Source organism: Elephantulus edwardii, unplaced genomic scaffold (genome assembly GCF_000299155.1).
Source record: "Elephantulus edwardii isolate Elephantulus edwardi_28Jun2011 unplaced genomic scaffold, EleEdw1.0 scaffold00015, whole genome shotgun sequence".
Taxonomy (NCBI): Eukaryota; Metazoa; Chordata; class Mammalia; order Macroscelidea; family Macroscelididae; genus Elephantulus; species Elephantulus edwardii.
Window position 1 is genome coordinate 11,223,616 of NW_006399765.1, and position 14,326 is coordinate 11,237,941.

Consider the following 14,326-nt stretch of genomic DNA (forward strand, 5'->3'; position numbering starts at 1 on the left):
TGGGCTAAGTACTTGATATGCACAAAATTATAAAATCCTTACCACAGACTTGAAGTCATTCCTCCATCTCTCCAATATATAGCTAAGACTGCTATGAACTGAAGGAATCCTGGTGGTACAATGGTTAGGAGCTCAATTACCAGCTAAAAGTTTGGTGGTTCGAACCCATCCAGTGGCTCCAAAGACCAAGCAATCTGCTCCTGTGAACATCACAGCCTAGAAAGCTCTACATGGCGGTTCTGTTCTGTCACATTGAGTTACTATGAGTCAAAAAGTCAACTTGACGGCCCCTTACAATAGTAAGCTACTCACCAGGCTTTTACAAAGTACTTAGGAAATAGAAGTGACTACTAAGAATTTATTGGAGACTTGAACTCCTTGCCAAGTACTGCTTTATCTAGATGGCTTCTGTGAGGCTGATCTTTTATTGTCCCATTTTCAAAAACTGAAGAACAGAGAGGATAGAAAATAACTCAGGTTTCCATAACAAAATGAGTGTTCAGGAAAGATTCACACCCAACACCATCTGGCCCCAGACTCTTACCACCCAGACCCAGCTCTCCTCCAACTTCCAGTCCAATGAAAAGACAGATGCTAACCAGTCATTATGTTGTTAAATGGCTCTCAGATAATTACAAAGGGACCTAAGAACAAAGAAGAGGTGTGAGGTGTTGCAAGAAAATACCAGGGAGATCTGATCCACTCTGGGGGCTCCCCGTCCTTCCCTCGAGGAAATGGCATTTGAGTTGAGGTAAAAATGCTAAGCAGGAGCTGAGTGTGTAGATACTGGAGACGGGGGAGTGTTTCAAGCTGAGGAAAGAGCATGTGCAAAGGTCCTGTGATAGGAAGAGGCCTTGACAGGTCAGTGTGGTTGGAAAGCACAACTAGCCCATGAGATGAGGAATGAGACACTCAGGCAGAAACCCTGAGTGAATAACCCCATAGACACAGGTCACCTCACGCACTTGGAGACCAGGGTACTCAGGTCTTTGTGCAGGACAGAGGGAGAAAGAGAAGGTGGCTTCCTGATTCACTCAGCGTCCCTGGAAGCCTCATTTATGTCCTCTTCATGTGTCTCTCTCCAGGTGGCTGATCCAACTCTTCCACAAAAAAATTGAGTCTTCGCTTCAAAAGGCCATGAACAGCAAGGTAGGCGGGGCTCAGGGGTCATCCAGGGTCAGAGCAGGAGAGGCTCTGGGTGTCCTCAGCCCTCATGATTCCAAGCCAAACGTGGCTCTAAAAGCCAGTCATGGCGACTTTACTGATGATTCCACGGAGAGACCAAGAATGACGGTCACACCACACAGCCCAAAGTCCTGCATATGCCCAGGAGCCCACCTTGGATCCTCTCCTAAGGCTCCTGCCCATGCAAATTCAAGGCTTAGCCTCTGAGGGCAGGAGTCTGACTCTGTGTAGGGTGTATATGCAGGTGTCCACGGAAAGGGAGAAGGAGCCAGGGCCTCTGGCTGTGATTTGCTGTGGTTTGGAGCCATCTGGTGGTTCTGATGGGTGAATGGTATGGGAGGGTGGGAACCAATGGGAGCCTCAGTGTCCAATGGAGACCAACTGCCTTCCTGCTGTTCCTCCCATCCCTGGGTCACGTGAAGAAGGGACAATTTCCTCAAAGAATGATGTTCTGAGTTCTTTTGTGAACTAGAGTCTGAGGTGATAGAAACACACTGGAGGAAATCAACTTTTTTTCTTCCTTCCAAATCTCCCTTCCACCTCTTTTTCTTTTCTTCTGCCTCGCTCACTTGATAAAATAACTTGACTGAAAGTGGAGAAGGAGGGGGAGATGAGTGTGGAGCTGACCTCTGGGCAGGGTTGGGACCAGCCCTGAGGGGCCGGAGACCCTGAGGAGTCTGATTTGGGATGTGCTGGACTTGGGAGGCCAACATTCATGGACACTGTCTAGACATCAGTAAAGTCCCTATGTTGGAACTCAGAGGGACAGAGTGGCCTGCAGAGCCAAGCCTGGGTGTTGGTTTCATATATGGGGAGTGGAGAAGGGACCTTTGCTTGAGAATCCTCGAGGCAAACGCTGAGACAACGATCGGAGTGTAAATTATTTATTTAGAAAAAAGATTTGTGAGAACATGAAGAAAGAAGACAGAAAATGGGGCATTAATTAATGAGGGCAGGATGGAATGCTGGTGGCCTAGTGGGTAAGGAGCTGTGCAGCCAACTGAAAGGCTAGCAGTTCGAATCCACCAGCTGCTCTGCAGGGCAAAGATGGGCACTCTCCTCCAATGTGATTTAGAGACTCTGAAAAACCCACTAGAGAGTCAGCTGTGAGTCCACTGTGAAGCCATGATGGGCTTCACGTAGAAACAATAACAACAAGAATGAGGGAGGGACTGCTGTGAAGTCCTGAGGTTCATTCCTGCTGAGGACTCAAAGAAGAAATGTATGGAGGACACCTCAGAAGTGTCCCAAATGGGATAAAAAAAAGTTGAAGGTATTTAAATACCATTTCTTACCCCTCTTGGATTGAGGGCTGATCCCAGGGGTTTTGTTTGACAACTTGGCACTTCTGAGCCATTCTGGTCAAGTTGCTACAGAAAACCCAGAGGAAGGGAACTAGGGGCAGGAGCCCAGGGCAGGAAGCCACGGTGTGTCGGGAAGCAGTTCACACTGTGTGGATTAGGGTGGGGCATCAAGTGCGTCTTCTACAGGGGGGCATGTTGTTGTTTTTGTTGTTATTAACATTTACTATCAAGACAAAATGGACTCACAGCTAATCTTCCAGCAGGTTTTCAGAAACAGTAAACCACATGGGAGTTTTGCCTGTCATTCTCCTGTGGAGCAGCTGATGGATTTGAACCATGTGCCTTTGAGCTGGCAGCGAAGCTCCTTACCACTAGGCCACCAGAGCTTCCTAGGGAGACATGAGTGCATGAAACGGCTCAAAATGAGGGTAGAGAGCGGAAGGAGCAGGAAGCCGAGAAGCCCTGAGGGAAGGCACCAGCATGTACAGCGAGGGCAGAGTGGCCCACAGAGCAATGCTCCTTCTAGACCTCTAGGAGAAGAGCGACTACAGAGATAGCAGGGACAGGCAGGAGCCCTGGTGGCACGGTGGTTAAGCTTCTGGCTGCTCACTGAAAGGACAGCAGTTCAACCCCTGCTGTTGCCCTGAAGATGTCAGAATCTGCTTCTGTAATGATTGGTGGTGGTGGTGTGTGCTGTAGAGTCAGAAACGACCCATAGCTGACCCTCTGGTTAATTGCACCCTCCAGTTAATTGCACGAGAGGAGAATGTCCATTCTTCTCTCACAGAGCAGCGGGTGGCCTTGAACCACACACCTTTGGGATTGCAGTGCAGCTTCTTGCCACTAGGCCACCAGAGCTTTAGGATGAGTACAGCCTTGAAAACCCCACGGGGCAATTCTCCAGCTGCCCTATAGGGTCATAATGAGTTGGAATTGACTCGATGGCAATCAGGAGTTAGAATGCAAACAGAACCTAGAGAGTCATGGTCCTAGAAGGAGCACTTTTAAAAGAGAGAGTGGGCATCTGTGCCAAGCCCTGCTTTACAGTCGAGAAAGCAAGGACCCAACAAGGTCAGTTGGATTAGCGAGTTGGAGGGTGTTTGTGCAATGCTGGGAGGGTGAAGACACGGCTCACCTGAACACGGCGCTAAGCCTCAGTACCTTCCGGTTAGAGGCAGCTGTCATTTTAACTCTTTGTTCCTGCTGTCCTTTGCTTTGAAACACACAGCCCTAAACTTAGTGTCCTAATACAACAGCCATGTCATAATGTCCATGGGCTCTATGGGTCAGGAAATGGGGCTGCTCAGTGGGAATGGCTTCGTCTGTCCCTGTTCCATGAGTTAGCGGCCTTCACCTGAGAAGACTCCGAAGCTTCGAACTAGAATCACCTGGAAGGTTCCTCTCTCAGGTGTCTGGTCCCTGGGCTGGGTGACTTGAGGCTGTGCTGAGCTGGAACAACGGATCAGCTTATGCACATGCCCTCTCTGTGTGGTTCGGCTTCTCACAGACTGAAGGATGGGTTCCAAGAAGGAGCAACCAGAGGGTTCTAGTCCCACACAGCCTTTCATGGCCTCCCCTTTGAAGTCACACGTGGTTAACTGCTGCTGAAAAGCTGCCGGAGGGTCAGCTATGATGGATCAATTGCAACTTGATGGTACACACAACAGCGTATAATTGTTATATACAGTTATTATTTTCAAATGGTATGTTTGGTCCTGAGCTGCCTGACAGCCAAAGAGAAAAGAAAAACTTGCTTAGGCATGTGATTTTCAAGGAGACATTCAAGGAAAGCAAAGCATGCCCTGCTACTTACTATTCGTGAAGGGCATTTCCCACTATGTGGAGCTCTCATTGATCATTTCTTCTCCCCAGATCTGCGAAGCAGTGACCAGAACTGTGTCCTCTCAGGTGCAGTCTTATCTCCAGACTCTGCCAGGTAAGGACCAAGTGGGGGTCAATGAAGGATGGAATAGAATGGAGAAAGAACTAGAAAAATAGATAGGGTTGATGGGAGTGATGGAGTCAGCAAATTTCCAAGATAGGCCTGGGTCTGAAGATGGGAAGTACATTTTTTTTTTCCCAAAAGGTAGCTGGCATTGAATTCCTCCCAAGCAGGTCTTGTGGCAGGCTTAGAATAGTGACAGAAAAGCAATTCTAAGAGACACCTCCATACAGTCTCCTCCACGGCAGAAACCCAGATATTCCCCCTCTCTGAAGCCAAAGCCACGTGACTGGCCGGAGACTTGAAGCTGCTCACTTATCTCTGAGCCTTAGTTTTCCTATCTTTAAAATGAGGACAATCGCCAAGCACTTGGTAAATGTCAAAGTGCCTCAGGAACAACACCTCCTAACTGAGGGTTCGCCCTTTGCCAGGTGTTCAAGGCCGTGATCTCCTTTCAGCTTCCCAATATGCCCACCTGCCTGGCACCAGAATCTTTTATCTTAAAGGACGCCTTACATTTGTTTGCTGATTCTTCTTTGCATTGTTTCCTATTTGGCCTGAGGAAACTGAGGCCCAGAGAGGCTCTGTGGCTTGTGCTAGCTTACAAAGGCAGCAGAACCCAGCAACCAAGCCTCATCCACTGCTGTGGAATCAGTTTTGGCTCATGGCAATCCTCCAGCGGTTTCCGAGGCTCCTGTAAATCTTAACAGGAGCAGACTGCAGTATCTCTCTCTTAAGGAGCCCCTGATGGTTTCTAACTGCCAACCCTTCAGTTAACAGCTCAGCATGTGACCCATTACGCTACCAGGGCTCCTTGCAAGGGACAGAACAGGATTCAAATCAAGGTTTTCTTACTCCAGAACCTGTGCCCGGAAGTGGTACCCTGGGTGCCTTCTCCTGGAACCTGGCATTGTGGACACGTGCTGTGTGCCCATGTGACATGTGTTTTCTTCCTGCAAAACCCACCAGGGTCAGAGGCCTATCCTGTGCACACTCCATACAGTTATAGGACCCAAGGGTTTTTTTCTCATCAGGTAGGAAGACAATTTTGGTTTGAGTTGAAGCTGCACCACTCCAGCTGTGCCACCTTGAACAACTCATAGTTTCTGAGCTTCAGTTTCTTCCCTTCCAACACTGGAAGGAAGAGTTCTGGGCAATGAAGCAAACAGAAAACTTGGCAGTTCCAACCTACTCAGAAGTGCCACAGAAGAAAGGCCCAGCAACTTGCTTCCAAAAGCTCACAATCACCAAAACCCTTTGGGACACACATGGAGTCACTGAGAGTTGAAATCAAACTGACAATAAGTGATTTGGATTTTTTTTCTTTTGGTTTAACATGGAAAGAAAACAGTAAGGGAGAATGTAGCATTTACTTCGTTCTAATTGGTTATTGTTGGGAAAGAGAAGCACCTGGGATCTGATCTCCACCAGGTGTTACCATTACTAACAACCATCTCCCAACTTTCGAGTCTCAGCCCCATCCAGCGTACTTAGCATACACCTTCCCATTTAAGCCCAGTGAGCTCGCCAGTATTACTCCAATTTACAGATGACAGAGATTCCGAGAAATAAAGGGACTTGCTCAAGGTCACACAGCAGATGAGTGTCTGCGTTCATTCAAGCCCAGGACTGTCTGCCTGCCGATTCCAAGTGTCCTTCCTACGGCTGATGGAAAGAGGGATTGAAATTAAATCCATCAATACAGGATGTAGCCTCGCTTTTCTTTATGAGAAACTCAGAGAGGGCTCCCTGGAGGAGGTGGAATGGAGCTGGCGCAGCAGTTCCTGGTTACACACACCGGGACGCTGATTCTGAGCTCGGACCCCAGGGGCCTTGCCCTGGAGAGCCAACTCACCGCCCATCCCTTTACCTTTAGTGACAGCCAGAATAGACGCTGTGGCTGGAATTGATTATTCACTGGTGGCACCTCCCACGGCCACAGACGACGACCTGGATGTGCAGCTGAAGGTGAGGCTTCCACCACTAATCACGCCCCTCCCACATCCCCTCCCACTCTCCCGGGCTCCCCAGCATCCTCAGAAACACATTTTCCGATGGTTTCCCTCCTCACTTCCTCTCTGCCATTGCCTGCGCTTTTCTTTCATCCTCTCTCCATCCAGGTAATGCTGGGCTCCTTGCCATTCTTTTGCATGGGGCCCTTGCTCTCTCCCCAGAACCTTCACTTTAGCTGTAAATTAAAGATATAAAAGAACATTCAGAAACTACAGACGAGAAAGAACTATGGAGGGAAGAAAGGAAAGAAAATACTACCCATATCTTACATTCCAGAGATAAGTACTCTCAATACTTGGGTGTCAACTCGCTGTCATCAAGTGGGAGCTGACTCAGGGATGACCCTTCAGTGTGTTTTCAGAGACTGCAAATCACGTAGGAAGAGATTGCCCGTCTTCCTCCTTTGGTGTTGCTGGTGGATTTGAACCGCCAGAGACATCGTCTCTAGGTTAGCAGCCAAACTCCCCCGGGGACTGTGTAGCTAGCGCTCTCTGGTGGTAACGAGAATACAAAACTAGAGGTTGTAGCCTTAGCTCTGCTCATCCTTGTATCCTTCCCTTCCTAGGAGTGGAATTGCTAGGTCAAGCAGTGTCCCTTTTTTAAAAAATTTTATTAATTTTAATGAGCATTTACTGAGGTCTTGGATTTCCATTCATTCATTGTTGCACTTTTCTCCTTGCCCAGCCCTCCCCCACCCCAGCAGTGTACTTTAAAAAAAAAATTATTTTATTTAATTATTTCTCTGTGTGTGTACCATCAAATCAGATCTGACTGGTAAGGGAGGAGATTGCCTCTACGTCTCCAACAGAGGATCTGGTAGATTTGAACCACACACCTCTGGGATTGCAGTGCAGCTTCTTGCCACCAGGCCACCAGAGCTCCCCCGAGTAGTGTGCTTTTTAAAAGCCCTAGAGTTGTTGTTATTAAACGTGGTGAGTCGATTCTGACTCCCAGCAGCCCTGTGTATAGGGCAACGAAGCATTGCCTCCTCCTGCAACCTCCTCACACCCACCTTTGTCTCTTCCACCCGTAGGGGGAGTTTTTCAGGCTGGCCCAGCGCACCCCACCTCCCTTTGGCCCACCCACACTGGCCTTTCCCACCGACCACAACCTCATGGTATACCTGGGCGTCTCTGACTACTTCTTCAACACTGCTGGACTCGTGTACCAAGAGGCTGGAGCCCTGAAGCTCATCCTCACAGATGACATGGTAAGGCGAAGCTGGAGGGTGGAGGAGGGAAGAGCTAGTATCGAAGGCTGACTCCATTATAATTTTTCCTGAATATTATTTTTAATCTATTTTATTTAAGTAAAAGTCTACAAATCACATTTGAGTGTTTTTTCAGACAATCATTCATAGACAGTAATTACCATTGGTTGATGGAATGAACTTGTTACAATGTCTAAGCAAAACCTTATTATGCATTTCTATTCCTTTCACTCACCTTGTCTGTTTACTTTTCCCCCATTTAACTACATTTTAAAGTCTTCCAGAATGTCTCTGGAATCCATGCTGGGCTTTTAAAAGCTGCTTGGTGCTAACCAGGCCATAAACCCTGAGGATAATGTTCCTTTTCTCAGAGGTTGTACTGATGTGACCCATCACCGGCCTGCATTAGGCAGATGACACAACCTCGCTTATAGAAAGTAGAGTTAAAACACTTACTGAAGAAGATCAATGACTATAGCCTTTAACACAGATTACACCTCACCAACAAGAAAACAAAACTCCTCACCATCAGAATTACAGGCAACATTATGATAGATGGAGAAAATGTTAAAGTTGGCAACTATTTCATTTTACTTGGATCCACAAGCAGCACCCCTGGTCACAGCAGTCAAGAACTCAAAAGACGTGATGCATTGGGAAAAGTCTGCTGCCAAAGACCTCTTTAAAATGCTAAAGAGCAAGAATATCAATTTAAAGAGTAAGGTGCACCTGACCAAAGCCATGGTATTTTTATTGCTCCCTATGCATCTGAAAGTTGGGCAATTAATACAAAAGACTGAAGGACTGACGCTTTTGAATTATGATGCTAACATAGGGTATTGACTATCCCAGGGACTGCCAAGAGAACAAATAACCCTGTCCTGGAGGAAGAGCAATCAGGATGCTCCTAGAGGGAAAGATGATGAAACTTCGTCTCACAAACTTTGGGCATTTTCTTAGGAAAAGGGTATCCTGCCGAGAAAAAGTCGAGAGACAGGAAAGATGAGGAGGGCCCTCACTGAGCTGGATTGACACAGTGACCTCCACAATGGACTTGAACATGGTGAAAATCATAAAGATAGCTCAAGATAGGACAAGGTTCAGATCTGTTAGTCACAGGGTGGTTCCGAGTTACGGTCAGCTCAAAGGCACCTAACAACAACAATCCCCTACGACCCTTTTTCATCATAGTCAGATAGATGCTTGTGCACAAAGGATCTTGGTACCTACCCATGTGATTGATTGATTGTTACAGTGGACTCCACACAAACAGACATGATCGAGGAAGCAATTTTATTAATAGGTTACCAGATAAACTGTCCTGCTGCTGCCCTGAAACCATCCTGTACTAGACTGAATGGCAAGTGCCACTGACCAATCACGTAAACCCACTTATGTCTAAAGCCAGAGCCAATGCCACTGGGCCCGTTCCACTCACAGGGACCCTCAGTCATGATGCTGAGGCTGTACGTCTTAATGGGAGAAGACTGTCCATCTCTCCTGCCAGGGAAGCTGGCGCAGTCAAACCTCTGACCTTGGAGTTAGCATTGCAACATGTAACACCTTGTACTACCAGAACACCTCGCTCTGTATCGATCACTGCCCAGTCCTGGACATCCTCTTTAACTCCCCAGAAGGTTTTTTTTTCAGCCACTAAGGAACTTTGTAGCCTTTAATTTCTACTCCAAGAATGCATTCCTTCCCACCATCAGGCACTGGAGGTTTCCATGATCTGGACCATCTCTATCCCTCAATAAGTTTCATTTGCTTTTCTTTAACCAGCCTCTGATGCTGCTGTGTGACAGGGAGCATATTTGGCTCACTCGGGGACAAGCTGTGGAGCGGCTGGTAATGACGGAGCCGGGCTTGACCATCCTGGGCTGAGAAACTGTGATTTGTCTTCCTAGATGTGTGGTAGCAGAGATCATAGGTTAGAGGTCAGCGGTCAGTGGTTGGTTATCCATTTGTGCATTCAATCACTCTCATACATCTCCCCCTCCCCTATGCAGGATCTGCCCCCACCACCCATAAGAACATCACCCCAAGATCCTTTTCTCCTTTCTTGCGACAGATTCCAAAGGAATCCAAACTCCGATTGACAACCAAATTCCTTGGGACCCTCATACCTCAGGTAAGATGAGGGCATGGCCTCCTTTAGTCAGTTCATGATGGTCTAGGGATACTGGGCTCTACTGAGAGACCTGATGAGCTTTCCCTCCCCCCAAATCTAGAAGCAGCCCCTACAAGAGAATAGCAGTCGGGGTTTTTGCAGCCCCTCACCCACACATGGAAAAATGCTTCCAGTCCTGAGCTGACTGACTAGGCACAAGTGTAGTTTTTTTAATTTATCCACACAAATATATGAGTCCCTACCATGTGCCTGGGGTCCTGTGCTGGACACCAAACAGGACAGAACTGCCCTCCACGGGCTCCCAACCTATCTTAGAGAGAACACTGTTATTCAGGGCCACAAAACAATAAAACAGAGTCATAGACTATGGGAGTACGGTTGATGAGATCTCCTTAAAGTCTCCAGTGGTGGTACCTCCAGTTATTGTTGTATATGAAACAGAAAAGGAAGTGTGAATCTCTCTGAAGTTGATGCTTTCATTTGCATAACACTTTTTTTAAACTCTGATGAAGCATTAACTTGGTGAGTGGTTGAGGCTAGCACATAAAGGGGATCTCCCAGGCCTTCCTCAGTGCCCCCTTAAAGCCGTGGCTGCTCTCTGAGGACAGTTGAGGGGAAATCTGAAGAGCCATCCTTAGCCGGAATGTGGGGACAAACCTTCAGAGAGCTGGAACAGAGTGCAGGGAAGAAAACATGGTTTGGAGACTTCCCTGGGGCTGACCAAGGGGAGAGGCCTGGAGTGAAGTAGACAGGGTTGCAGGTGCCAGATCAATAGCCATTTGGATTGAATCTAGGAGCAATGAAAGACATTGGAGGTGTGCATGCAGGGACAGGACCTGATAGGATTCTGACGTTTTGAGCTGTGGTGCTGGAGAAGAGTACTGAATATACAGTGGACTGCTAGGAGAACAAACAAGTTCATCCTGGAGAGGGTGAAACCAGGCTGCTCCTTGGAGGCAAGGATTCTGAAGCTCCATCTGACATACTTTGGACATGTTGTAAGGCAGGATCAGTCCTTGGAGAGGGACATCATGCTTGGGAGGATGGAGAGACAGGTCAGGAGAGGAAGACCCTCAATGAGATGGATTGATTCCGTCACTGGGATAATGGGGATAGGCATGTCGAAGACAATAAGATTGGCACAGGGTAGAGCAGAGTTTAGGGCTGTTGTACAGAGGGTCGCTATGAGTGGCAGGCAACTTGACGGCACATAACAACAACTGTTGGCCATCCCCACCTGGGTCTGTAGGTGGCTGAAAGGTTCCCAGACCTGAAGGTTCAGCTCCTCATCAACATGTCCTCCCCACCACGGCTCACTGTGGACCCCACCAGGCTGGCCCTCACCCCTGCATTGGAGGCCCAGGCCTTTGCTGTCCTCCCCAACTCCACACTGGCTCCTCTCTTCCAACTTGGCTTGGTAAGTTCTCCCCAGACACGGGCAAGTGGTCAAAGCCTGGGTCCTGAGCAGTGACAGCAGCCCTGGGCAAGGCCGAGAGCATTGTCTACAGGGTCAAAAGCCCAGGAGCGAATCCTGTCCAGATTCAAGCTGGAGCCACTGTATTCAGTCGCCTCTGGCTCCTTCACACTCTCCTCCCTAATTCAATTGTTTACTTGTTTACATGTTCATTCACTTATTCATCCACTCAATTTTTCATTTATTCACTCAATTTTTAAATTGTTCAATTATTCATTCCATCATTGATGTGAAATATTTTGCCCTGTTTCCTACCCATATATGTGTTCATTTATTCACGCATATCTTTGGCCATTCAATCATTCATTAGTGCCTTCATTTATTTATTCACGCCTATCTTTGATCATTCATTCATTTGTGCAATTGTTCATGCATTCATCCATTTATTCATTCAATCATTTATTCTCTTTCTGACTTGAAATATACACTACATTACTCCCGGCTCAGACATGCATTTATTTATCCAATTATTCACTTAGCCGCTCACTTCTACCTTTGTTCCATCAGTCATTCATTTGCATATTTGCTCATTTATTCATTCACGTATGCATGTCTTTGTTCATTCATTCATCAAGGTCTGTGTTTAGTTTTCCATTTATTCACATTTTCATTCCATTGTGATTTGTACATTCATTCATGTGCTCTCTTGATCATTCCACTAACATCTGACCACGTTCGCCATGACTACTGGTCCAGCCCCTCTTCCCACTACGAGTGTAGTTAGTGCAGGTCTGCACTGTTTGGGACTGAGACCCATTCATTTCCACTTGGAAGATAAAAACGCATCCTGCAGGCGTTACTAGCCTAAGGTCATGCAGAGTTGAGAAGGAAAGGTTTCTAACTCAAGCATAAATATGCTTGTTGAATGAATAAGTGAGTGAAGATTCTCCACCTCCAACACCTCCTCCAGAAAGTGATGGGGAGCTCCGAGGTGGTACCTGAGTCAGATAAAAGAAACCAGAATTAGCTAACAGCCCAAGACTTTCCGCCAAGGGAGAGGACTGCTTGCCCCATGGAATCTATGGATCTGGCCCCATGATGTGAAGGACCCTTTGGAGATAGGGACCATGGGAGTTTGGAATCATTGGTAGGGGGGAGGCTGGCTTCTGGATAAGGGATTCGTCATCTGGGTCATTGCTTTGCAGAGCACGAACGTTTCTGTGGAGGTCGGTGCCATATCTAACAAGATTATTGGAAAGTTAATGATGGATGAGTAAGTAAGCCTTTGGAGGAGGGGCCGCCCACCCATTCTAGGTATTCACGTGACAGCAAAGACCCCACTGTGCCATTGCATTCCTGCTCACTCATCATAATCAAGCCTCAAACAATGAGAGATGAGTACACTTATTCCCATTTTGCAGATGGTGAAACTGAGGCTGAAATGCACTGGCTTGCCCAAGGTCATGTGACAATCTGAGTTTGCCCAGGAGTGTCTAAAACTAAACACTATGGTCTCACGTCCTGCAAAGTCCTTCAGTCTCAGGCAAACTCTCCTGGCTGGAGACTGCCTTAGCACACTGACCACTTCTGCCTCCCTCTGTCCCTGGACTTGCCTCTCTCTCAGCTCCTTCACTCGCTGCCCTTGGGACTTAATCTATACCTGCTGGGAGAGTCTGAATCCCAGCAGTAGAGGTCAGGATGTTGGGGGGGGGTGGACTGGAGTGTGAGGCTTTGCATCTGAGCACAGCTCACCTCAAAGTTGTCCCCGTCCATCCCCCAACTATCAGACAGCTGTTCTTTTGCTGAAATCATTGCCGTGAGGATTAAATGAGGGATTAGTATGTGTGAAGTGTCCAGAGCTCTTCTGAGGATGTTGCAAATACCCAGTATGTGAGAGAGAGAGAGAGGAGAGAGAAAGATGAAAGAGGAGACACATAAATTGCTGAGAAATATAGGCAGAGTGGTACAGAAAGAGGGAGACAAAAGGAAAGATTGAAAATAGAAGGAAGTAGTGGAATAGCTGAGTCATATAGAATTTCATTGTTCAGCTTTTTGAGGAAGCACCAAACTGCCTTCCAGAATGGTTACAACTTGGAATATACCCTGAGAAAATGGGAACTGAGGCACAAAACAAGATTTGTACACCAATATTCATAGCAGCATTATTCACACTTGCATGAACAGGGAAACAGCCCAAATGTCCAACCACAAACCAATGGATTGAGAAATTATGGTACATTCACACAATGGAATACTACGCAGCACACAGGAGCAATGACTTTGTAAACTATTACCTAATTTGGGAAGGACTGGAGAGCATTATGCTGAGTGAACTAACTCAGTCCCAAAAGGATAAATACTGTATAAAACCATTAATGAGTATAAGGATCCAAGAGGGGTAGGAGAGGGTAGAAGCAGAGGGATGAGGATGTGCAGGTGGAAGGGTGGATTAATCATGATGTTGTACAATCTGATGGGTGGAGGAGTGAGGGAAATGGAAAGAATTTGTTCTTAAAAACAATGTATTTGAATTTTGTAAATAAACTCGTTGTTATTGTTGTTGTTGTTATGTACCATCGAGTTGCTTGCGACTCATAGCGACCCTATGTACAACAGCCCTAAACCCTGCTCTATCCTGTGCCAATCGCACTGCCTCTGACACCCCCACCCCCATTACCCAGTCACTGAATCAATCCACCTCATAGAGGGTCTTCCCCTCCTATGCCGTCCCTCCACCCTCCCAAGCATGATGTGCCTCTCCAAGGACCGGTCCCTCCTTACACCATGTCCTAAGTATGTCAGACGAAGCCCCAGAACCCTTACCTCCATGGAGCAGCCTGGTTTAACACTCTCCAGGATGAATCTGTTTGTTTTCTTGGCAGTCTATGGTATATTCAATACTCTTCTCCTGCACCACAGCTCAAAGGCATCAATTCTCCTTCTAGCCTCCCTAGTCATTGTCCAATTCTCCAATGCATAACAAGTAATTGCAAAGACCTTAGCCTGTATCAGATGCACCTTAGTCTCCAGAGTGACACCGTTGCTCTTCAGTACCCTGGAGATGTCCCTAACAGCAGACTTTCCCGTTGCAATACATTTTTTAATTTCCTTGCTGCTGGTGCCAAGA

The 14,326-nt window shown here is 47.2% G+C and overlaps 1 protein-coding gene across 1 annotated transcript in view; it reads left to right on the plus strand.

The window, feature by feature from the left end:
* BPI (bactericidal/permeability-increasing protein) overlaps positions 1-14,326 on the plus strand; it is a 39,359-nt gene that overhangs the window by 14,339 nt on the left and 10,694 nt on the right. The window contains exons 5-11 of the mRNA XM_006881521.1: positions 1,086-1,149; positions 4,362-4,425; positions 6,308-6,399; positions 7,478-7,654; positions 9,726-9,785; positions 11,035-11,202; positions 12,405-12,472. Of these exons, the coding sequence (XP_006881583.1) occupies positions 1,086-1,149; positions 4,362-4,425; positions 6,308-6,399; positions 7,478-7,654; positions 9,726-9,785; positions 11,035-11,202; positions 12,405-12,472 (693 nt within the window). The remainder of the gene's footprint in view (positions 1-1,085; positions 1,150-4,361; positions 4,426-6,307; positions 6,400-7,477; positions 7,655-9,725; positions 9,786-11,034; positions 11,203-12,404; positions 12,473-14,326) is intronic.